At 32.8% G+C, this 27,092-nt stretch overlaps 1 protein-coding gene across 1 annotated transcript in view; it reads right to left on the bottom strand.

Moving 5' to 3' along the window:
* The window catches only part of LOC126881609 (uncharacterized), a 113,658-nt gene extending 89,771 nt beyond the window's left edge, over positions 1 to 23,887 (bottom strand). Inside the window, exon 1 of the mRNA XM_050645973.1 lies at positions 23,732 to 23,887. Coding sequence (XP_050501930.1) covers positions 23,732 to 23,767 — 36 coding nt within the window. The 5' untranslated portion in view covers positions 23,768 to 23,887. The remainder of the gene's footprint in view (positions 1 to 23,731) is intronic.
* Positions 23,888 to 27,092: the final 3,205 nt, after the last annotated feature.

Below are 27,092 nucleotides of genomic sequence, written 5' to 3' on the forward strand. Positions count from 1 at the left end.
AACTCTTTTGTGGCGCGTTTACTTCAAATTTAGCAAATATTATGGAAAAATGTTTTAAAATAAAACTAGAATTTTGTTTTGCATCGAAATGAAAATACATTGTCGCGCCACGTAATATTCATATCAGATCTTTTGTAGCTGGAATATTGTATGCGCCACTCATTTTTACGGCGTTTATCGGTTTTTTATTCTTGTATTGGGAGTTTTTTAAAGTTATTTATAAATTAAATGTATGAAGTTAAATGCAATGTTTCTCGATTACACGTTAAGCTTTATAAATGGTCTACTTTGTCGCATTACCTCCCAAATGACCTAGTGTCCATCGAATGTACAGTCAATTATTTTCTATTCGAAATAAATTGAAAAAAAAATGAATGTGTGTGTACTTTTGTACACACGTAAGAAGTTATACTTCTATTATATGATTATATGATTATAAACGAAATTAATATACTTTTATCTATATTTTATTTAAATATTAAACTAATTTATACTTACTACTTCTCAAACATTTTTATTAAAACAGTGCCAAAAATTAAAATAATAAAAGAATAAAACACACACAAACACATTAAAAATGCCACAAATGATTTCTGAACATTAATTGTCGGAAAGTTTTTTAACTAAATACGTATTTTCTGAAAATAAAATTATATAATAAATATACTTACAATCATAAAATGTATAAAAAAAATAAAAAAATAAAAGTTTCTATTGGGATTCGAACCAACTTACCAGCGCTCCTGTTATTGGCGTTGTATTGGGGTTCACTCGCATTAAACGCTTCGCCACGGAGACAGTGTGTCATTATGTGTGAAGATCGACTAACTAAACGGATTAAACTTTTGACATTTTTGAATTATGTAAATCAAATTATTTTGATTTTGAATTGAAATTATTTAGAATTGAAAAAATACAACAAAACATATAGTAAGAAAACAATACATTAGGTGAATATTGATAGAAATTTTGATGGTAATCAAATTATGTAAATAAAAGTATTACATAATATGTATCAATATAACGACTAATAAATTTCGCAATCACTTGCATCGTGCAAAGTGGCTATGTTCAAATATCATACCAAAATTTGATCAACTATTTTTAAAACACTTACCAGTGTAAGATTCTTTAGCTTTGAATAAGCGAGATCGTAGATCGTCCCGGTTGATTGTTGTTATCCACAGTTCTCTTCGCCTTCGAGCTAATAGGTTTTTTATCAGTAATTTTGCGGCACTCATACTAGTCACAGTTTGATGGGCTTTCACATTGGCATGCAACAATCATCTCTTCTATGTTAATAAGTCCAAAAATATAATATGAAAACTATTTAAAAAGGCAGTATAACCATTAACTAACTTTTTGTTTGTTGTTTCTCTTCCTACAAATTTTAAAACGCAACAACCATACATAACCAAACCACAGTCCCACAGCTGCCATATTGGATAATTTTTGTCATGTCATTTGAACATCCAATCAGAACAAAGTTGTAATGCGACTGAGCCGGGATCAAAGGTTTTAATCCTATTAAAATTCACCCTCATATCGCGCGTAAAGAAGTATAACTTCAAAAAATATTGGGATGGCTGGCAAAATAAACTATGATTGCCCGTTGCCAGATCAAATTTAGCGTCGTAATCACTATAACTACATAAACCATTTCGAGAATAATCGTTAACTGGATTATACTTCTGTAGCTCAATAACTTCTAAACGGTTTAACCGATTTTGATCACTAAACATGAGTTTGAAACGTATTGACAAGTAGTATCTGATGCATCTAAGGTCAAGTATGCTAACTGATTACAGGAATTATTGAGCTTGAAATCCGTTTTTTCCCATAGATAATAGATTTGGTCATACTTATAAAGCCTTCTTCTTCAGGTGCCATCTCCGCTACGGAGGTTGGCAATCATCATAGCTATTTTAATTTTTGAGGCAGTAGCTCTAAATAGTTGTTTCGAGCTGCATCCAAACCACTCTCTCAGGTTCTTCAACCATGAAATTCGTCTTCTTCCGATGCTTCTTCTGCCATCTATCTTTCCCTGCATTATGAGTCGTAGGATACCATACTTCTCGCCCCGCATCACATGTCCGAGATACTGTAGCTTCTTTTCTTTAATTGTAAGTTCAACTTCCTTTTCTTTACCTATTCTTCTCAGTACTTCATTGTTTGTAACTCTATCTACCCAGGAAACCCTCATAATTTTTCTATAGGTCCACATTTCAAAGGCGTTAAGTCGTCTCATTGTCTCTACATTTAACGTCCATGATTCCACTCCATAGTATAGAACACTGTAGACGTAACATTTTGTTAGGCGTACTTTAAGAGCTAATGTTAAATCTTTGCTACATAGGACCTTTTTCATTTTTATAAAATTAGAACGTGCTTTTTCGATTCTGACTTTTATTTCTGCAGTGTAGTCATTATTTTCTGTTATAAGTGTTCCTAGGTAAGTGTACTTTTTTACTCTTTCGATCTGCTGGCCCTCTACTATCAAGATTTCGTTAGTATTATGGTTGTTTTTACTAATTTTCATAAACTTCGTCTTTTTGATATTGAGAGAGAGTCCGTACTCCCTACTACACCTTACTATTTTACTCATGAGTCTTTGCAGGTCTTGTAAACTATCGGCTATTATTACTGTATCATCTGCATATCTGATGTTGTTAACTAAGACTCCATTTACTCTTATGCCGACTGTTTCATCTTCCAGAGTTTCTCGCATTACCTCTTCAGAATAAGCGTTAAATAATAGAGGTGATAGTATGCAGCCTTGCCTGACTCCTCTCTTTATTTCCATTTCTTCAGATGTTTCTTTTTCAATTCTTACTATTGCTCGCTGATTGTAATAGAGGTGTGTTATTAGTCTTAAATATCTTTCATCTAGGTTTTTATTTTTTAGGATTTCCATGAGTCGATCATGTTTTACTTTATCAAACGCCTTATTGTAGTCTATAAAACAGACGTAAAGAGGATGGTTAACATCCAAACATCTCTGTGTCAGCACGTTGAAGGAGAATAATGCCTCTCTGGTACCCATACCATTGCGGAACCCATATTGAGTGTCACTAATATCCAGCTCCAGTTTAGAGTGTATTCTGGCGTGGATAATTTTCAATAGAATTTTCAAGGTATGTGACATTAAGCTTATGGTTCGGTAGTCACTGCATTTTTTTGCATTCACCTTCTTTGGCAAACACACAAAGGCTGATGTCAACATTTCTCTAGGGATGATTCCAGTAGTATAGATAGCGTTGAACAGTTCTACTATTATGTCCAGGTTTTTCTCGTTGACCAACTTTATCAGCTCGCTAGGCAATTCATCTGGACCAGCAGATTTATTGGTTTTCATAGAGTTTATTACCTGACTAACCTCTGATTTGGTTATCTCTGGGCCTACATCTCCCGTTTGGCTATCTACGGATGTACTAGCTTCTCTCTGGTCATGAAATAGTTCCTCGATATACTCTTTCCATCGTCGTAGTTTTCGTTTTGTCTCCATTATAATATTTCCATTTTTGTCGAGCAATATATTTGAGGTTCTTCTATTTCCTATTCCGGCTAGTTCTTTGACTTTTTTATGTAGGTTGAAGTTGTCATATGTGTTTTGCAGTTCTTCTATTTCTTTACATTTTTCAGAGAAGTAGGTTTCTTTAGCCTCCCTAATTTTTCTTCTTATTTGGTTTTGAAGCTGTTTATAGCGGGTCTTATTAATGGTTTTGTTTTTTCTTCTTTCATTAATCAAGTCTAGAATTTCCTCCGTCATCCATTCTTCTTTCTTACATTTGGTTGTAGTAAGTACTTTCTTACTTGGTTCTAATATAGAGGTTTTGAAGAATTGCCACTGCTGTTCTACGTTGCAATTATTTCCTGGGTTTCTGTCTAGATTTGTGTTGATTTCGTGTTTCAGATTTTCTTTTGTTTCTTCTGACTTTAGTTTCTGTATGTTAAGTTTATTGTTGTTGCGGCTTTTTTGCGTCTTTTTTAGTTGAAGTTGAAACCTAGCAATAAGAAGACTGTGATCAGAGGATACGTCTGCTCCTGGATATGCCTTTACTGCCTGAATTGAGTTTCGATATCTGTGGTTTATTAGGATGTAGTCAATTTGATTTCTGACAATTTTGTGCTCTTTGTCAGCTGGTGATTTCCATGTATACAGGCGTCGCTTAGGTAATTTAAAGAATGTATTTGCGGCTATAACATTATGCTCCTGGCAAAATTCTATTAGGCGATCTCCTCTGTCGTTTCGTTCGCCAAGCCCATATGATCCTACATTAGGGTAGCATTTTCCTTCGCCAATTTTTGCGTTGAAATCACCTATGATCACTGTTATGTCTCTAGATGCTGTGAGATGTAATGTTTTCTGGAGTTCGCTATAAAAGTTTTCTATTTCTTCTTCATTTTTGTCAGCAGTTGGCGCATAAATCTGGATTAGGTTCATTTTTCCATGGGTTGTCAATAACTGCAACATTATTATTCTTTCGGACATCGGAACGAAGCCTGTTACTGATCTCGTTACTTATAAAGCCTGTAACTTAAAAATTCGAATTTTCCCGGATATGGGGTACACATCGTTAGACTCGTCTAGAGTCCTTCTACAAACGCTCAGTTATTTGCGCAATTCGTAGATTGAAATTTTTAGTAATTGTCGAAAAACCAAAATTTTCAAAGTTTAATTTTTCAGTTTTTCGGCTATAATACGGAGCCGTGTTTGTGTTTATGTCTGATCCTGACGGCTCATTTGAAAGCTTAAATCAACACTATTGACTTGGTGTATTTGCGGTTCTCCTGTATATTCTTGAACCGAAGATATTATGTACCCCAAAAAATATACCGTTTTGTATACCTACCAAGTCCTATAACTGGCTTATGGGTGGTCAAAAATCACAAACTACACCGGTTCTGAATCAGCCCTAACCCCCTCTTCAAACACAAAAAAAAAATTCAGATCGGTTTAACTTATCCACACACATACATACATACATACAGTTCACGAGTCTTTACCCGTGCGTCATCATTTAAAGTGTACGAAATAAGTTGATGATAAGCCGGAAATTGAAATTTACTAAACGTAAGAGCAAGTGACAGTAAGTAGCTACTGCTCCTATTACGGGTTAAAATTTGAGTTATCAAATATGTGTTTTATCTCGCCAGGTATTAATGACGCATGGGTAAAGACTCGTGGTCTCAACTGTACATATCCACAAACATTTTCCCTTTTTTAATTAGAAATTGAGTCATATTTCTGAGCTCGGTAACTTTTGAATGGTATAACTGATTTTCAAAATTAGACATGCGTTGGAAAGGTAATGATGAGTACTATTAGAAGCCGCAAACCTAGCTTGAATATTAAGCTAGCGTGACATCTCTCCTGAAGTGGGGTTAAGGGGTGAAAAATTATTAGGGTGGTAATAAATTAGTTTAACATGGGTGAAAAATTATTGCATAGGTTAAATTGGATTCCGCTTATGCAATGCCGTTTTATCGAGAATTTTGCTAGCTTGAATATTAAGCTAGCGTGACATCTCTCCTGAAGTTAGGTTCGGGGGTGAAACATTATTAGGGTGGTAATAAATTAGTTTAACATGGGTGAAAAATTATTGCATAGGTTAAATTGGATTCCGCTCATGCAATGCCGTTTTATCGAGAATTTTGCTAGCTTGAATATTAAGCTAGCGTGACATCTCTCCTGAAGCGGGGTTAAGGGGTGAAAAATTATTAGGGTGGTAATAAATTAGCTTAATACGGGTGAAAAATTATTGCATAGGTTAAATTTGATTCCGCTCATGCAATGCCGTTTTATCGAGAATTTTGCTAGCTTGAATATTAAGCTAGCGTGACATCTCTCCTGAAGCGGGGTTAAGGGGTGAAAAATTATTAGGGTGGTAATAAATTAGCTTAACATGGGTGAAAAATTATTGCATAGGTTAATTTTGATTCCGCTCATGCAATGCCGTTTTATCGAGAATTATGCTAGCTTGAACATTAAGCTAGCGTGACATCTCTCCTGAAGTGGGATTAGGGGGTGAAAAATTATTAGGGTGGTAATAAATTAGTTTAACATGTGTGAAAAATTATTGCATAGGCTAAATTGGATTCCGCTCATGCAATGCCGTTTTATCGAGAATTTTGCTAGCTTGAATATTAAGCTAGCGTGACATCTCTCCTGAAGTTAGGTTAGGGTGTGAAAAATAATTAGGGTGGTAATAAATTAGTTTAACATGGGTGAAAAATTATTGCATAGGTTAAATTGGATTCCGCTGATGCAATGTCGTTTTAGCGAGAATTTTGCTAGCTTAAATATTAAGCTAGCGTGACATCTCTCCTGAAGCGGGGTTAAGGGGTGAAAAATTATTAGGTTGGTAATAAATTAGCTTAATATGGGTGAAAAATTATGGCATAGGTTAAATTTGATTCCGCTCATGCAATGCCGTTTTATCGAGAATTTTGCTAGCTTGAATGTTAAGCTAGCGTGACATCTCTCCTGAAGCGGGGTTAAGGGGTGGAAAATTATTAGGGTGGTAATAAATTAGCTTAACACGGGTGAAAAATTATTGCATAGGTTAAATTGGATTCCGCTCATGCAATGCCGTTTTATCGAGAATTTTGCTAGCTTGAATATTAAGCTAGCGTGACTTATCTCCTGAAGCGGGGTTAAGGGGTGAAAAATTATTAGGGTGGTAATAAATTAGTTTAATATGGGTGAAAAATTATTGCATAGGTTAAATTTGATTCCGCTCATGCAATGCCGTTTTTTCGAGAATTTTGCTAGCTTGAATATTAAGCTAGCGTGACATCTCTCCTGAAGCAGGGTTAAGGGGTGAAAAATTATTAGGGTGGTAATAAATTAGTTTAACATGGGTGAAAAATTATTGCATAGGTTACATTGGATTCCGCTCATGCAATGCCGTTTTATCGAGAATTTTGCTAGCTTGAATATTAAGCTAGCGTGACATCTCTCCTGAAGTGGGGTTAAGGGGTGAAAAATTATTAGGGTGGTAATAAATTAGTTTAACATGCGTGAAAAATTATTGCATAGGTTAAATTTGATCCGCTCATGCAATGCCGTTTTATCTAAAATTTTGCTAGCTTGAACATTAAGCTAGCGTGACATCTCTCCTGAAGTGGGATTAGGGGGTGAAAAATTATTAGGGTGGTAATAAATTAGTTTAACATGTGTGAAAAATTATTGCATAGGCTAAATTGGATTCCGCTCATGCAATGCCGTTTTATCGAGAATTTTGCTAGCTTGAATATTAAGCTAGCGTGACATCTCTCCTGAAGTTAGGTTAGGGTGTGAAAAATAATTAGGGTGGTAATAAATTAGTTTAACATGGGTGAAAAATTATTGCATAGGTTAAATTGGATTCCGCTGATGCAATGTCGTTTTAGCGAGAATTTTGCTAGCTTGAATATTAAGCTAGCGTGACATCTCTCCTGAAGCGGGGTTAAGGGGTGAAAAATTATTAGGTTGGTAATAAATTAGCTTAACATGGGTGAAAAATTATGGCATAGGTTAAATTTGATTCCGCTCATGCAATGCCGTTTTATCGAGAATTTTGCTAGCTTGAATGTTAAGCTAGCGTGACATCTCTCCTGAAGCGGGGTTAAGGGGTGAAAAATTATTAGGGTGGTAATAAATTAGCTTAACACGGGTGAAAAATTATTGCATAGGTTAAATTGGATTCCGCTCATGCAATGCCGTTTTATCGAGAATTTTGCTAGCTTGAATATTAAGCTAGCGTGACTTATCTCCTGAAGCGGGGTTAAGGGGTGAAAAATTATTAGGGTGGTAATAAATTAGTTTAATATGGGTGAAAAATTATTGCATAGGTTAAATTTGATTCCGCTCATGCAATGCCGTTTTTTCGAGAATTTTGCTAGCTTGAATATTAAGCTAGCGTGACATCTCTCCTGAAGCAGGGTTAAGGGGTGAAAAATTATTAGGGTGGTAATAAATTAGTTTAACATGGGTGAAAAATTATTGCATAGGTTACATTGGATTCCGCTCATGCAATGCAGTTTTATCGAGAATTTTGCTAGCTTGAATATTAAGCTAGCGTGACATCTCTCCTGAAGTGGGGTTAAGGGGTGAAAAATTGTTAGGGTGGTAATAAATTAGTTTAACATGGGTGAAAAATTATTGCATAGATTACATTGGATTCCGCTCATGCAATGCCGTTTTATCGAGAATTTTGCTAGCTTGAATATTAAGCTAGCGTGACATCTCTCCTGAAGTGGGGTTAAGGGGTGAAAAATTATTAGGGTGGTAATAAATTAGTGAAAAATTGATGAAAAATTATGGCATAGGTTAAATTGGGTTTTGCTCATGTGGCCACGCTAGCTTAAGGTACCTGAAATAGATGGCGTTAGCAGCTTTCTAGGTACGAGATTGAATTAACCTGAGACAACGATGAGACGAATTCAGGTAGCTTTGGTTATCGAAATTTGGGGTCGGTCGGGTCGATCGGATTATAATAAAAATTATTTATTTCTTTTGATGCATTTAAATTTGAGTTCTCATTCAACGATAACAATGGCAATCTTTAAAATAATTATTGGAGTGTACCTATGTATTACTTTCTTAACTCGTTTTTAAAGTAGCAAGAATAATAATTATTTCCACCTACCTCTACCGAAAGTATACTTTTCCGGACCTGATTGTAGGGAGCAAAGTTGTACTTTTCCTCCCTAGGGAGGAAAAGTAAAAGTGACGTCATGGTATTTCATTCATGAAATATAACTTATTGACGCCCTGTACAATATCTATTTTCTATTACGTAAGTATCTATACATTTTAACGTTTATTTAAAAACACTCTGTATTTTGCAGAACGGTAAAAAACAGTAAATTGTTATTCTGATTTGACAATGTTTACATTAATAATTTGACTTATATTTGACAGTTGACAGTTATATTGTACCTACTTGTTAGTTTTAGTTCTAATAAATTTTGTTGGTTAGTTACATAAATAAATTACGTAAAAATGAAAAAATGACTTGTTATTTGAGGAAGGTGGAAAAACCATATGTATAACATGGGAGTAAAGTGCCTTTTCCTCCCTTGAATGATTACTGCCCTCCGCTACGCGTCGGGCAGTAAACTTCATTCTCGGGAGGAAAAATAGCACTTTCCTCCCTCGTTATACAAATAGCTATTATTGTAGTTGTAATTTGTCTTTTAATTTGAATTCTTGAAACAAATCATTGAATATTCTAAAGTTTATTTAATAATTTTATATAATATATAATAATATAATTTATATTTAATAAAAAAATTATTTAACGAGAAAAATACTCACTGGGTAATTTGAGATATTGTACATTTCTTATTTGCCTCATAATCTCGATAAAAAATTAGGTAGTTATTTTCGTTAATTACAGTCTCAGTCTCTTCTGATGATTGTATATTTTGTTTGTGAGATATTGCAACCGTATTTACTTAAATAAAATTGACTTAGTAACCCGCTCGGCCACTTTAAACTCTTCGAGAGAAAAATGGTAAGGACCAGTAAATTGTTGCAATCGCGATTTCCTACAATTTTTTCCAAGTTTTTTCGTGCGGTCGATATTTTCCGAGTTAGGGGGAAAATAGTGACTAAGTATAATTATTGAATTATTTATTATTAACTTTACTTCTTAAAGGTGCCATGTATTTCTGCGTAGGCGTCCACCGTGCATTGTATTGCCAGGTGAGATATTAGATAGTCACGATTACATTATTCTATTAAGAGTAAGTAATTTCATTAATATCATTTGGCGAATATTACCCAGCCATGACATCTTTTTCTAGACCTCTCTTACCCTCTATGTGTACGTCCATGATATTTTAAGCATTCGGTGCAGGCACCTCATTTCAAAGACTTCAAGCTTGTTAGTGGAGCTGGCCTTTATTATCCATGCTTTCATTCCATACAAGAGAACAAGCCAAACGTAACACTTTAGCGTATTGTATCTCAGGTTGAAACCCAAATTTCAGTGAACAGCCATAAGAGTTTGGAAGTCGACATTCCATTGTTTATGAGAGATATTTTTCATTAAGTTGAGCCTGTTTGAGCTGACAGTCAGAGTGAGTGTATATTGTCTTACCAAGATAGACGATTATCCAGTTTTATTGCCAAGAAGTTAATCAATTCTGAATAATTTATTGTAAACTTTTTAGGAACTACTTATTAACTTTTGCTCTCAGAACGAATTTCAAATAAACAATACGTTCTTCAGACACAAAGATCAACAAAAATATACATTCAAAATACAAGAGCACACAGATCCGATATTGATTATATATTGACAAACAGAAACATCCATCATTCTCAAGTACTAGACATAAGATGTTTAAGTGCAGCTAATATCGGAAGTGATCACAACCTAGTACTTGGAAAAATCAGAATACAACTACAAAAAAAAAACAGGAAAAAAGACCCTATTGAATGTGAGACAAAAATAAAGGTAGAAGAGCTACAAGACTTGTCAACACGAGATCTATACTAGAGAAGACTGCAAAAAGTACTGAACGAAAACTACATAACACCAGATGAAGACGAAAGTTGGAGGAAGATTAGAGATAATATCAAAATGGCAGCAACGGACGCACTTGGAGATACATAAACATATACGAAAGAAAAGGAGAACACCCTATGGATCTGTGAAGAAATAAAAATAAAATGCCAAAAAAAAAGAAAACCTAGCTAGAACACAAATTCAAAAGAACGAGACAAACATGAAAAATATAAAAGAGTTTGAAATGAGTTAAACTCAATAGTAAGAAGGAAGAAAACAGAACATTGGTAAGCATTTTCAAAAGAGATGGAGCACGACTTATACGGGATGCAAAAGGAAATGTGAAAAATGATAAGAGGTCAAACAGCAGAGATGAAGGAATTGATAGAAGTAAAACATATTGATACAAATACATGGACAACTTACCTAGAAAACCTATTACTCTGGGCTAATTAGCAAAATTCATGGAAAAGTTATGTACCAGAAATTTTATTGCTGGAATCGAATTATAAGATCCTATATATTAATAATATAGGTATGCAAAGTCCGCAGATAGTGTGCTACTTTTTTTATAAACAAAATGGCGCCGACAAATCGTATTTTTTCAATTATTGCTCTATGACTCCGAAGATTTTAACTTTACAACAAAAACACCTTAATAAAAATTCACCGCAATTAAATTCTGCATAGAGATATGTTTTTCACGATTTGCTGCGACGAAAATTTTCCTCGGAAAATGCGGGTTTTCCTAACAAAAACTCTAATTTTCAAATAAAGTTTTAGGTAAGTAATTATTAATCAATAATTAAATAACTTAGTGACATCAAAGCTTTCTTAGTATAGATTGTAATTCCAGAAACCGGTGAAAATTAAACGAATATTTTAGCAACAATTCAATTGTTAATTAACAAATTACGATCGCAATAATAACCAAAATAATCACGATACATTGATCAAACTTATAAAGATTATAAAGATGAGATGCTTATTTAATATTTTATCGACAAAATATAAATTTTTCTTTTTTTTGCATAATCTTTAAATTTTGAAAAAAAAAATAGTTATAATACGCTGGTCTAATTAGTAAGGTACAAAGAAAGGTTATTTACCAGCAATTTTATTGCTGGAATCGAATTATAAGATCCTATATATTATTAATATAGGTATGCAAAGTCCGCATATAGTGTACTACTTTTTTTATAAACAAAATGGCGCCGACAAATCGTATTTTTTTCAATTATTGCTCTATAACTCCGAAGATTTTAACTTTACACAAAAAACACTCAAATAAAAATTCACCCCAATTTAATTCTGCATAGAGACATGTTTTTCCCGATTTGCTCCGACGAAAATTTTCCTCGGAAAATGTGGGTTTTCCCAACAAAATATCGAATTTTCAAATAAATTTTTTTGGCCAGTAATTATTTATCTATAATTATATAGCTTGGTGAAATAAAAGCTTTCTTGTTATAGATTATAAATTCAGAAGCCGGTGAAAATGAAATGAATATTTTAGCAACAATTCAATTGTAAATTAACAATTTACAGTCGCAATAACAACCAAAATAATCATGAGACATTGATCAAGCTTAGAAAGAATATAAAGGTGTGATGCCTATTTAATATTTTGTCGACAAAATATAAATTTTTCATTTTTTTGCATAATCTTTAAATGTTTAAAAAAAATTGTTATAAACAAATTAACATTTCTCAGAAATTGTTTATTATATTCTAATTTAAAAAAAAAACTTAAAATGCGTATTTCATAGGTCTTGAAAATGAATGCTTTAAAAAAATTTTCCAACCATTTGCAAAAAAGTTATGAAACAGCAAAGTAAATATACGAATTCTCCGTTGTTTATAATTTGTTTTAATTGTTTTAAAGCTTAAAAGTGAATCTATGGTACAATCTAATTACTCACAAAGAATGTCAAAAATTAGTTATATTTTAATCAAAGATTAAAATTACTTTTTTTTGTAATTTTTAGCGCGAAATTAGGCTTGATACAGAGCCGGAGATAAAATGTTCACTCGAAGCGACTGACACGCTTAAACTCGCGCGAGTTGTGTATGTGGGCGGGTAGCTACGGTACTGTATTATTCTACTTTCGCGCGTGCAAATTACAAAAAAATATATTTATAATCTTTAATTAAAATATAACCATTAAACTGATAATCGATATTTTTTATAAATAATTAGCTTGTACTTTAAACTCACTTCTACGCTTTGAAAGAATTATAAAAAATTATAAATACCGTAGTAATCGTATGCTTACTTTGCTGTTTCATAACTTTTTTGCAAATAGTTGCAAAAAAGTTTTAAGGCATTAATTTTCAAGATATTTGAAATGCGCATTTTAGCTATTTCTTAAAATTATAATATAATAAAAACTTTCTGAGAAACGTTAATTTGTTTATAACTATTTTTTTTAAACATTTAAAGATTATGCAAAAAAATAAAAAAATTATATTTTGTCGACAAAATGTTAAATAGGCATCTCATCTTTATAAGATTTCAAAGTTTGATCAGTGTATCATAATTATTTTGGTTATTATTGCGACTGTAAATTATTAATTAATAATTGAATTGTTGCTAAAATATTTGTTTAATTTTCACCAGCTTCTGGAAATATAATCTAAACCAAGAAGGCGTTTAAGTCACCAAATTATTTAATTATTGGTAAATCATTACTTATCTAAAACTTTATTTGAAAGTTAAAGATTTTGTTGGGAAAACCCGCATTTTCCGATGAAAATTTTCGTCGGAGCAGATCGGGAAAACACGTCTCTATGCAGAATTTAATCACGGTGAATTTTTACTTGGGTGTTTTTGTTGTAAAGTTAAAATCTTCGGAGTTATAGAGCAATAATTGAAAAAAACACGATTTTCGGGCGCCATTTTGTTTATAAAAAAAGTAGCACAAAATCTGAGGACTTTGCATACCTATATTATTAATAAATAGGATCTTATAATTCGATTTCAGCAATAAAATTGCTGGTAAATAACTTTTCCCAAAAATGGCCTATTCTCCGATAATCAGCCCAGACTATATATCAAAGAGCTAATCATGAAGAACTGGAAAACCAGGATTAGAATCGGATGAGCAAACAGAAATTAAAGAGGAAGATATAACGAGCGCCTTAAAACAGATGAAAAATCGAAAAGCACCAGGGAAAGATGGAATAGCTAATGAACTTTTAAAATACGGAGGACAGAGACTTCACAAAGAACTGAATATCCTGATAAGTAAAATAATAAAATACAGGAAGAATTCCAGAAGAATGGAGTACCACTCATATGATAGCGTTATTTAAGAAAAGTGATAGGGCAGACCCCAGTAATTATAGAGGGATAAATTTACGGAGCACTATACTGAAACTCACAACAAAAATACTGATGAAGAAAATAATGGCGTGCATAAATATATCGGTTGAACAAGAAGGATTTAGAAATGGAAGATCATAACGATGCAGTTTTGTGATAAGACAAATAGCGAAGAAATCATTAGAATATACGAGGCGAGGATTTTTCTGTTTTATATACCTAGAGAAAGCGTTTGATAGAATAAAATTAAAAGATGTGATATACCTACTATATGACAAAAATTTACCACTGGATATTATAAAACTGATAGAAAACATTTATGTACGAAATAAAATAGAACTGAAAGTCAATGGAATAATAACAGAACCCATATAGAAGCAAACACAGGAATCAAGTAAGGAGATTCACTAAGCCCTCTACTGTTTAACATAACGCTGGATGCAATAATAAAACAAGTGAAGAAAAAAAGAGGGTAAAAAATGGGCGATAAAGAGATAAAAATACTCTGTTACGCTGATGACACCGTGTTAGTAGCAGAGTGTAAAGACGACCTACAAAGATTACTGAACGAATTCAACATTAAAGCAAAAGAAATGAATATGAAAATGTCAGCCCAAAAAACAAAAAGCTTAGTAATATCCAAAGAACCAATAAGATGCAAATTGGACTTAGACAATAAAAGTAAATACCTGGGAATTAATCTATCAGCCGACAATAATATCGAAGAAGAGGTTAAAGACTAATAATTAAAGGCAGTAGAATGGCCGGATGCCTAAACGACACAATTTGGAAAAACAAACATCTTAGAGTGAAAACAAAGGACCGAATATATAAGTCATTTGACTGAAGTTATTAGACCAGTTATAACTTACACTGCCGAAACAAGACCAGATGCAAGCAAAATACAAAGACGTTTGGAGACCAACAAAATGAAGATCTTAAGAAGGATTGCTGGAAAAGGACTGCGGGACAGGGTAAGAAGTGAGGAAATCAGATGCATATGTGGGGTAGACAATATAAATACCTGGGTAAAGAATAGAAAAGAAGAGTGGAATCAACACATAAGCACGATGTCTGAATCAAGGATAGTAAGAATAGCCAGGGACAAGTCACCTTTAGGCCGAAGAAGTATAGGACGTTGAAGAAAAACAGGTAGTACTGCTTATATAAAAGAAAAAGTAGAAGAAGAAATTCTTTAGGCAGATTGTTGGTAGTATAATGTGCTTCTTTGGAGTTTTACTGAAGATTATTGTTTTCGTTTTAGTGGGAGAAAATTCTAGGCCAGTAGTGTTTGACCAATTCTCTAATTTCTAAATAACTGTGGGTTAAGTGATTTAGCGATGTCACTGATGGCAATAAGGAAAAATGCAACGAGTAGACCATTGAGGAATGTCGTTTAATTGGATTTTTGAGTCTAAAAGAACGTTATCTATTCGAATAAGTTTCATCTATATAAGAAATTACTAATAAATTTTTATATTTCCTGGAATTGACCAACTTAATAGAATTCTTATATCTAATCCCCAAATGACACGCGTTATAAAATATAATAAAAGATAGCCATAAGCCAAACATACTTTATCACATCCAAATGACCCATGAATTACAGATTCGATATCCACTACTAGGTTGTCTAATGTAGATGTGGACTTTCTAAATCCACTTTGTATAAGGCTAGGTAGCTATAATATCAATATGTCTATCTAGTATCTATCAAGTGGATAAACTGATTAATTGTAGCAAGTTTTGTTCTATTGAGTTTTTTCACTAAGCTAATACTTTTCGAGTTATTTGCGAGTCAATATGTTCGTTTTTTAACAAAAAGAAAACAAGTTTTTAGACGGTTTTACGCAAATAACAGAATAAGTAAGTATTTTATCGAAAAAAGTATTCAATAAAAATATAGTTTATAAAAAATTAAAAAAAATGTCTGTATAAAGAGTTTATACTCAGTAGAAGCAGAGTTGTACCTAATGAAAAGTAAGTTCTTATTCGGCAAATTCCAAATCGAATATTTCAACGTCAAATAACCAAAAAATAAAGCATATTTCTGGGAAAACTCATCGCAAGTTTTTTAAAGTGTTTAAAAAAGCTTTGTTTTTGTTTTTAAAAAAGTTTTTATCATTAAAGTAAGCACGTTATGCTGAAAATAAAGTTGGCCTTTTTTGTAAAAGATAGTTTTAAAAAAGCGTGAAAATCACCCTCTAAAAGGGAACTTGCATAAAATTTTTATTTCGAAAGAGATGCTATAAATTTGCTATAGATCACAACAGAACACGATTTAAAAAGAAAAAATTTTTCGTTTGGCCCCTCAAGACGAATAAAATCAAATTATTGTTACCGCTTCACATTCACAAGTGACTTTACTTATGTATTGTTTATAATATGATCTGTAAGTTTCATCGTAAATTTAGTTTTACAGTATTTTTTTATTTTGAAAAAATGCCTGTTTTTTAAATAACTTTCTAATTATCAGTGATACGAAATATCCCAAAGTGTAAAGGTTTTGCTTTTCTGAATATTTTGGTTTTCTGTAACACAAAAATTGGTTAAGATATGGCTGTTCCGAATTTGCATATACTCGTGATTAGTGACTCATTGAAGCCCTTTTAACTACAGCCTTTCAAAAATAAGCACTTTGAACCAATGAAACTTACAGATCCTCTATAAGCATACATACGTAAAGTATCTTATGAAGCGCTACTGATTAATTTCATTTAACCCTTTGTTGCCCAAATATAGAGATTTAAGAAAAAATTCAAATATTTTTACATTTTTGGCATAAAAACATGTAAAATGAATAATATATGTTGTTGTTTTAAATGATTGATATTTACAGGAAAAAAACAAAAAATTGGACTTTTGAGTACCGTCAGGAAATACCTAAGTAAATATAGGGCATTATATTTTATTTGAATATTTATAAAATTAATTGTTTTTTATGTCTAAAATAGTTCTAAAATATCTTAAGCTACACATTATCATTAACAAATAATTAAATATTGATAATATGATGTTACAAATTTATCTCATGATAAATCGCAAAACAGTTTTTTTTTTCATTGCAACAAAGAAACACCCCACATGTGCTGCATTTACTGTGAGGACGTGACTGGATACCTTGGGCACTACAGTACTCACACCGGCCTCTATTACCTTCGTATTTGACCCAGTGGCTTCCCCTATTTCCTAAACGTATGTCGTCTAAAACACTAAAGTTGTACTTTCGACGCTTTTGTAATGGTTTCAAGATTGAGTTTCTCTTCTTTGATTCACATTTGTTCATATTCAATAATCCTTGAGAGACTGACCTTCGAAACTCAAACGTGGTCATCTTTTCAATAAGGTCACAGTGTATGATATATGAATTTATAAATGCAATATCTAAAAATCCCCAAAATAAACGGTGCCACCATTTTTTTGATCTACGATTCATACCATACGTAGTACGAAGTTGATCAGCATGATCTACCCCACCCATGTGACGATTATAATCCTCCACAACTACTGGACAACTTATGTCAGATTTTGTACCATCTTTATTAGTTCTTTTGACTGATGTCACCTCGGTTCCGTGGAAGTTAGTTGCAAAGTTCACGATTGTATTATCATTCCATTTGAAAATACCTATGTTTGTGTTGGAGTACCTATAGTCAAAGTCTCCCCTTTTAAGAGTTTTATCTTCAGCTAAAGTCTTAGGAAAATCCTTTCTATTATTGCGAATTGTTCCACATGCCAAAGTATTCTCAAGTCGTAGTTTTTCCAGTAACGGTATTGATGTGAAGTAATTATCGAAATAGATGATTTTATTTTTGCCCCAATGTGGTTTTGTTAATGACAACACAACACGTTCTCCTAATCCATGGCGTCTAAATTCATTTTGCAGTTGTTCATTCTTGCCTTGATACACATCAAAATTTGAAATATATCCTTTTTGGTCAGCTAAGCACCAGATTTTATATCCTCGTTTTATAGGCTTCTGGGGATTATATTGTTTTAGGGTCGACCTACCCTTGAAACGTATCATACTTTCATCAACGGCGACCCTTCTTGTTGTTTTGTAAAGAGTTTGAAAATTCTGGTTGAGTTTTTCCATAACTGGACGTAATTTGTATAGCTTGTCTGTGTTATTTTTTGGAATTTCCAAGTTATTGTTGCAATGAATATTTGCCAAAATTTTCTCAAAGCGATTACGTGACATTGCATTAGTAACTAGAGGAATGCCTAAATCGGGACTTCCATTCCAGTAATGTTTCCAGTTCGGCAGTTGGTGATAGGCCATGAAGAAATTGATGCCAATGAAACTGAGGAGCTCCTTTTCCGTGAGATCCAATTGTATATTTCTCTGGACAGCGTACAAATTACTTTGGTAAGTGATATCGCTTATGATGGAGCCAAGAACTTTTATGAATACGCTGGTTGGTGTTTCAGAACTATCAAACAATTCCTCGACCACACCTTCCGGCTCGGGATAATCGGATATTTTGGTTTTAACACTACACTTCTTCCATCTACGCGCAGGTTGTTCTTGAACTTCATTCTTAGCAGACTCTTCTACTTCAACTTTTGATAAACGCAGCTTTCTGTTTATAGTCGCAGTGTTTTGCTCACAAGATTTTCTTGAAGTGCACGCTTCCAACGATACAGTGGTGATAGTGACTGAGTCGCTTGAAACGGTTGGAGAGAATCCAATATCTTGTAAAACAATATCCTGTTTCTCATCATTATTACCATCCAATTTATTTTCAAGTGTTTGTGGATATAAAGAACTAGACTCTGTGGCATTATCTTTATCATTCACTTCACTTGAAATGTTCGGAGGCAGTCTAATATCTTGTAAAATATTCACTTTTTTCTCATCACCATTTCTTTTGAAATTATTTTTAAATGTACTTGGAAATAGCGAATCGAAGTCAGTGTCACTATCATTATCACTTTCCTCTATATCAGTATCAAAATTATTATCTAAGGGTAAGTCATCACCTGCCATAATTTCGTTGGCGATGTCTTGCAATTCTGCTTCAGAAAGAGGTTTGTTGTAAAACCATTTTATTTTTTTATGTTCCATATTCCTGACGGTACTTTTGCGGACTCTGAAACAAATAAGGTTTTCTTAGCTAAACCTCTTTCTAAATACAGAATATTTGTTTTCTGTGCATACTAGATATACCAATTTACATTATATATATACAATTAGAGCTTACCTTGTCTTGTGAAATGTCGAAAACACGATAACAGTTAGGACTAGTTTGAAACTAACCTCACACCATGCACTTTAGAACGTAACTGATAAAATATGAATGTAAATATTACTTCTGCATATGCGCTGCATCTGAGAGGGAGAAAATACATTGGACTTCTGTGTACCGTCAGGCAGAAGCGAAACAAATGAACTATGTACAATATACACGCGTTCAAACTCTGTGGTACTTTAAGGTACCGTCGGGCAACAAAGGGTTAAGATGCTAATTAGGAGGTGATTTTTATATTTTTTACAAAAAAGGATCAACTTTATTTTGTGCGCAACTTGTTTACTTCTGATACTAGAAACTCAAAAAAATAAAGCTGTTTTTAAACTTTTTAAAAAAGTTATGATGAGTTTTCCCCGAAAAGTTCTTAATTTTTTGGTTATTTTATGTAGAAATATTCAATTTTGAATTTGACTAATAATAAGAACCTACTTTTCATTAGCTACAACTCTGCTTTTACTGGGTCTACGACTTCATATGTCATATTTATATAAAACATTTTTTTCACTTTTTGATAAGCCGTATTTTTGCTATGAATGTTTTTTTGGTGAAATACTTCCCTTTTTAAGTTATTTGCGAAAATCCGTCTAAAAACGTACTATTTTTTGAGAAATGAATATATTCACTCGCAAATAACTCGAAAAGTATTTACCTGTGAGGTCAAGACGAGTGAAAAAAACTCTATAGTCAATTTATATTTTCAACATTTTTGCAGAAAAAAAAACAAAAAAAAATAATACAGATTAATATGATAGTGACTGCTGCGTTAAAATTTTGAATACGGGCCACGTAAAATAACAGCGTGTTCTTGGCTAGTTCCTTGAGTAGGGAGAATTTTACACTTCCCTCTAAGGCTACTTCCAACAAATTTAAGCTAGGCGCGCCACTATACGGGCAGGTTTTAAAGACAACAAAATAATGCATAGGCTTTCGTATCTTTCCGTATTTATCAGTCAACGATATAAGTATATAAATTTATTTAATATCTATAGAAACAAACTCTCAAATGAAAAATCAAAAAATATCAAGTTGAATATTTTTCAAAATCCTATCGATAGAATGCCACCAAACACGACACGGTGTCATTCGATAGGTTTTTGAAAAATATTAAACACGAGTTTTTTAGTTTTTCATTTGGAAGTGTATTTCTCGAGACAGACTATTTCTATATTATTCTATTTCTATAGAATAGAAAAAATGTCTCGAATAAAATTTGCTTACTTTTACGTAAGGAATTCAAATCTGCAATAAAAACTGGGGGTTTCCATTTACATTTTTAAATTGAGCCCCACCCCACCTCCAGGGGTTGGAGTAGGGGCCCGTATTTGGTGTCATTCGATAGATTTTTAAAAATTACTGAACAGGTATTTTTCAGTTCTTCCATCCGATTTTCATTTTAGCCAATCGCCCCCCCCCCCCTCTTAACGATGCTGGATCCGCCGCTGAATAGAACAGTCTATATTTTATTCTATATTCGAAATCCTCTTAACTTCCCTATCACAAAATATAAAGTTTTGTTATGTTATATAGGGTATTTATAAAGTTATAACCAATTTTCTATGAAAATCGTAACAAGTTCAGCTTCCTGTATAAATAAAAATAAGTACAATAGCAATGGTTGATTGGTGCCATATTTTTTTAATTGTTAAAATTTTTAAGAATGGTTGATATTACTAATTTTCTTTATATAGAATACAGGGTGAGTCAAAACGCAAGTACATTCTTTTCTCAGAAATTTTAAATGGAGCACCCTGTATTTTATGTCACTATCAAAAAGTGCCGTTATCGTCCTTTAATATTTATACAATATTCCCTATGCCCAAATTTGTTAGTCTTCGAGATATTTTCATTTTTCAGAGCAAATTATTAATTAGGTGTCTAACCTAATAATACAATTATGTCTTTAACTGAACCGTTTTTATGAAACATAGCTTCATCTCCAAAAACAGTACATTATCGAAGAAATTTCTCTGTCAATTGATTTTATCTAACGCCCATTCACAAAGTAATATTCTCTTTTCAAAATCTTCCTGAATTAATTCTTGGTACAATTGAATGCGGTAAGGGTGCATTCTATTTTTTGCAAGAATTATTTGCACAGACTAGTAATTAGTTTGTTTACTTTGGAAATATTTCGTATACTTGTATATTGATTTTTAGTAACTGCCAGCAACACAGTTATTTCGTTTTACCCTGTTACAGTACTTTTTGTTCGTCCGTGTTTTTCATACATAACCAGTGCGGTTCAAAACCAATCCTTAATATTTCAAAGCTTGCTGTTGTAGGTTGTCGTCTTTCAGGGAACCGTTCATGATTAGTGTGACCAACTAACCCGAAAAAAAGGCTTCCGGGCCATCCGAATTTTCAACGTTATGGTAAAATTCTATTTTGAAATTTTGAATACGTTATTCTTCTAAGAATTCACATCAAATTGAATTGGTGGGACGAAAAAAAGTCGACAATTTCTAGACTGTTATAGGTACTAATACCACATCCAAAAGTTCTACGGAAACCCAAACTCTGGACTTGTCCGTCCCGTTTGTGTATTTTAATTATCGTCTTCTGAAAAGACGATTCAAAAACATGGATATTAAATAATGATAATTATATTTTTATATTAACCTAAGGTTCTAGGAGAAAGCTTTCCAAATTGTTTTTAGCTGGAAAAAGCTTTAATGGAAATCCAACATCAGTTAATTTTTTCCTTCTTTGAGAACGATTTCCGGATTGGAAGTCGAAACGTCAAAAACTAACAAAAATGTAATTATCATGACAACCCATCCCATCAAAAAAAAAATTTGTCATCATAAAAATGTTAAATAATCAATAAATTGATGATATTAAGTTGTAGATATATTTAAAAAAAAAATAGCCCGATTTTCATTGAAAAGTCCCGGACTTTAGGTATATTTTTTCAGCCTTGTCCCGAATTCGACTGAATTGGAGTTGGTCACACTATTCATGATACATTCTTATTGATAATAACACGTTTTTATTGCACTTCCCCAATTCCAGATCATATCTACCATTTCATCAACAGTAAAATTTATCTTAACTATTTAATAATACAATACACAAACAATTATAGTGAACCCTCAGTTCTAGAGAATTCAGTCATGGCTTACTTACAATTTGGAAAAATTTAGACACCTTGTTAATAATTTGCTCTGAAAAATGAGAAAATCTCGAAAAAAAAATTAGACATAGGAAATATTATACAAATATTCGGTAATGGTATTTTTCGATAGTAATATAAAGTCCAGGGTGTTCCATTTAAAATTACTGAGAAAATAATGTACTTGCGTTTTGACTCACCCTGTATTCGATATAAATAAAATTAGTAACATCGACAATTCTTAAAAATTTTGACAATCAACAAAAAAATATGGCACGAATAAACCATTGCAGTTGTGCTTATTTTTATTTATACAGGGAGTTGAACTTGTGACGATTTTCATAGACAATTGAATATAACTTTGTAAATACCCTGTATAAAATAACAAAGCTTTATTTTTTAGTGATATGGAAGTTAAGAAAATTTCGAATATAAAATAAACTGCAGTGTGTCTCATTTAAAAACATTGGTTTGGCCTGCCACTATGTTATCGAACATATCGACATATTCTAACTAATTTTGTAATGTGAAGCTCAAAGTTGGCTACAATTTTTGTTATTAAGTTTTATTGCTATCTGTTACTATAGCGGATGTACAGAGCTTTATCACACTAATCAATCACCCTGTATAATGCAAAAAATGCATAAGAATAAACTGATCATAAATGTTTACGAAACTCGGTGACCAGAAATAAAAGGTAAGGGCTTTAGCATGTTTAAACTCAGGGATAGAGCTAGAGAAAAGTAAAAGTGTGATGTAAATCAAAAGGTATGAACTATGAACTATAAATAATTTAAATAATAAACAATTCACTTTAACATATTTTTTCTACGAGTGTGCAAAAATTTCTACTTTCGCGCACGCATTTTAGTTTAGAAAGTTTCACTTTTCCGCACGCGTGTTACTTTTCCGCACACGTGTTACTTTTCCACACGCGGTTTTTACTTTTCCGCACGCGTGTTAATTTAGATATGTTAATATGGCTTTAAAGTAATTATAATACATGCAATAAACTAATGTTTAGATATTATTTACTAATTTATTTCAAATCTATCTTATTGTGTTCCTGTTTTAATGAAATTAACGCGACAATTCGATGAAATAAAATTATTTTGACATAATATTCGAAAGTCAAATCGGTTGACAATAACAGTCGTTTTGAATCATCGTCATGGAAACCAAGATCGTCGTCATGCTAACTAATTATATTGAAAGTTTGGTTTTGACAACCTTGTCAAAGAATTAATTTGTGTATGTATTTTCATATTAATTAAATTAATTGATTAAGATTTGGTAATTGTTTAGAACTCTTAGAAAGAACTCTTAGAAGACTCTTAGAAAAAATATTGTTCCTAACTCTTGCAGAAAGTCTCTTCTCCACACTCGACTGCTTGCCGAACTCCCGCTTCGCGTCGTTCGGCAAATTGCAGTCGCATGCGGAAAATAATGACTTTCTGCACTTGTTAGGAAAATAACTATATTAGTGTACGTTAACATAAAACGTATACCGAAAAACTGGGTGGTATTTTTGGCTACTTACCGCTAACACAAGAACCAAAACTACTTTCGACGTCATTTTCAGTAATAATGAATTTTTTAACTAAGTATTCAATTTTATATTTTCATAATGGTTCTGACAAACGTGAACAACTAATTCTACAACAAATAATAATAATGATAAATATGCCCGTCTGTCAACTATATCTTGAGTAAGATTTAATTATTAAAAATCCCTTCCATTCTGTGACAGCTCGAGTTATTGTATGAAATTGTTAATCCATTTTCGACATCTATTTAATTTTGTGTTAAGAATTTGTCATTAATAAGTTTATTTAATGAATGTAGAAATTTACTTTGCAGAAAATGGCGAAATGTTGCGTGTTGCTATTTTAAAGCATGTGATCACATTAATGGTTTTTACATAATGGTGTTTGTTTACTGTAACATACCCTTCTTGCCTTTATTTAAATGTTTACATTCGCATTGCATCATAAAGCTAAACTGCAATAATTGTGGCTCAATTTTAATTAATTGTCTTTTTGTACAAGAAAATTTACTGGAATTTATTATTCTGTAGGTAATTGAAAAAAATTCAGAAAATTAATGAAGCGCATGAGAATTATAAATTAAAACATGATCAATAATATATAATTGATGATTGATGATGATAAACAATATGTTTACGAGTCGAAACAATTATTGTAAAATAATGGACTTTTTAGAAAATACTAAAATAAAAGATTCGAATATATGTTCCTATGTCATTCATTACTCAGGTCAAAATATCCAAATCATAAATTTACTAGACCAGGATAGCTCAGCCGAAGGATGTCTGACTTCCAAGCAGGTAGGCCGGAGATCGAATCCCAGTGCGGCAGCGCCGGCGAGAACATCTAGAAATCTAGACATTTTTAAAATGTCTATAGACCCCAGGTTAAGTGCTGTTTGGTCTGTACTTTTGTATGCTGCAGAAGTGTGGACGCTAAAAGTATCGATCATAAACAGAATTTAAGCATTGGAAATGTGGATTCATAGACGGATGCTGAAGATACCTTGGACAGCAAGAAATACTAATGAATAAGTACTAAGTAGGGTCAAAAAAGATAGAGGACTGCTAAAGACTGTTAAACACCGGAAAATGTCTTATATGGGACATACAGTGAGGGGAAATCGATATAAAATATTACAACTGATTCTTGATTGCAGAAGATCGAGAAGCCTTCACGACGGTGATCGCCAACGTCGGATAATTCTAATATGACACGTGAAGAAGAAGAAGATAGGCCTCAGGTCGACCAGCCTGAATAAAATGAATACCTTGGATAAAACCAGGGGTAATAATAGACACATGAAGCGTAGCATTGTCCATGTTACCTTCTTGTATACTGTAGGCCCTAGAGATAGCAGACTACCCTGCTATAATTTCAAAACCGCGTCAGCGGTATAAAACGGGAGACTATTATTTTTATAAATATACAAAACCAAAGTAAAATGGTATAAAATTAGGGATGGACTCGAGCCAAACCGAGCCGAGCCTTTGACAAGCTTGCGCTCGAAATTTCGAGCCGAGTTCGAGATAGAAGCTCGGCTTGAACTTTGAACTGCAGTTTGGGATCGTGGCTCGTGTCGGCTCGGCTCGAATAGTTCGAGCCAAGCCGAGCTCGAAAACATAATAATGAATGTAAAATGTAACGTTCGTAGCAATTTTCGGACACATTGTATATTGGAAAATACATAGTTATAGCCTGAATTACTTAGTCTCAAACAAAAGTATCAATCGTAGCAGAAATAAATGAATTGGAAAAAGTATTAGTATAGACTATAGTATAGAGTATTAGCGTATATTAATCAATCTGTATATTTAATAATCAACCGTATTAGCAAAATATTGACAAGCTCGTTAAGGAAAGCTCGGCTCGTTTCGAATTCAGTTTGACTCGGCTCGAAGTTCGACTCGCAAGAAACAAACCGGCTTGAACTCGAAGCTCGGCTCGCGAAACGAGCCGAACCTTGAGCCAAGCTGAGCTATGCTCGAGCTTTTGACCATCTCTAATCTTCTTCTTCATCTTTTTGTGTAGATATTATGTATGTTTTTTAATGTGCTGTAACGGTCCCAATGAATATTTTTATCGTCGTATAAATATATCAGGTCCGATCCTGTAGTGACGAATAAATTAAACCCATGTGTAATACCGCGAAATCCTTTTTTTATATCCCACGGTCTGTATATATGATGTATCTTTTAAGTTCGTTAGCGCGGCAAGCTACAAAAGCATTTTGGTCATAGTTTCTTCAATGAGGCGTCTTAGAGTCTGAATTCTATTTATTTTAGAGCTAGAATGTTTACACAAATACCATAGTAGCGATAAGATTTTTAAGTGTCTTTGAATCGAGGTTATTCTACAGAGCTGAGGTGACATTTTGGTGAGAACCGAAATAAAACTGCTTACGAATATTGAGTATTTTCTTATGGGTTTACAATTTTTGGTGGGGTGTGACTTAGTAACATACCCTGGCTATTTTATTGGTAGAAGAAATTTTTGGTTTCTTTTAATTGGATAACTATCTGGTGATTGCCAGAATGGGAGTGTAATTTCTGTGTTTGAGACAAGGAATCTTGTCTTGAATTGGGACAAGAGGAGTCAAGATCTAGCTACGACAGAGTAGAGTCGCGGGCCGATTGGTCTAGTCCGCGAGACAGTTTTGGTTTTTGTCTGTAAGACAAGTTAAGTTACCAGATGGAGTGAACTCCAATCTATTTAATCTGTTTTCTTAGTGAGAAAAAAATGTTGGTTACAGTGAATACCACGATAGTATGTTTTGTGTCTAGTTCCGTGTATTAGAAGGAACAGTCTGTTATGTTGTTCTTAAGAAGAAATTAATACAAGTTCGCGTAGCGAGTTTCCTAATTTTTTTATAAAATAAAAAAACTCATTTTTTTAAAGCAAAACTTAACTATGTTCAAGTGAACAGTGTTGACATCATTCCAATGTTGGGAAGAATCACTAATTAGCAGTTACCTTTTTGTAAAAATAAAACAAAAACTTTGGAATTTTATTCTCATATCATAAAATGTTGTAAAACAGTACTCTAATTCAAACAAATGTAAAGTGTCAAGAGAAAAGTGTTGCGTAACAATAGTTACAGCTGAGCTATACCAGATCCACGTTAGCTCTAATCATCAATGCAGTCCCAGGTCACCAGGTACTCGTAATAAACTGTTTATTATTTCTTTTGAACAATCATACTCGCGAAGGACTTAATTTTACTCATTCATTTCAATTCATTTTTACCTTCTTAATTTGTTTGTTATAAATAAACAACTATTATGTTATAACTTTTATCAGTATTTTTTCTTTTGCACACTACATCTCTTATTCTTATTGTTGGATAGGAGTACA

This window comes from Diabrotica virgifera, chromosome 1, assembly GCF_917563875.1.
Source record: "Diabrotica virgifera virgifera chromosome 1, PGI_DIABVI_V3a".
In the NCBI taxonomy this organism is placed as follows: Eukaryota; Metazoa; Arthropoda; class Insecta; order Coleoptera; family Chrysomelidae; genus Diabrotica; species Diabrotica virgifera.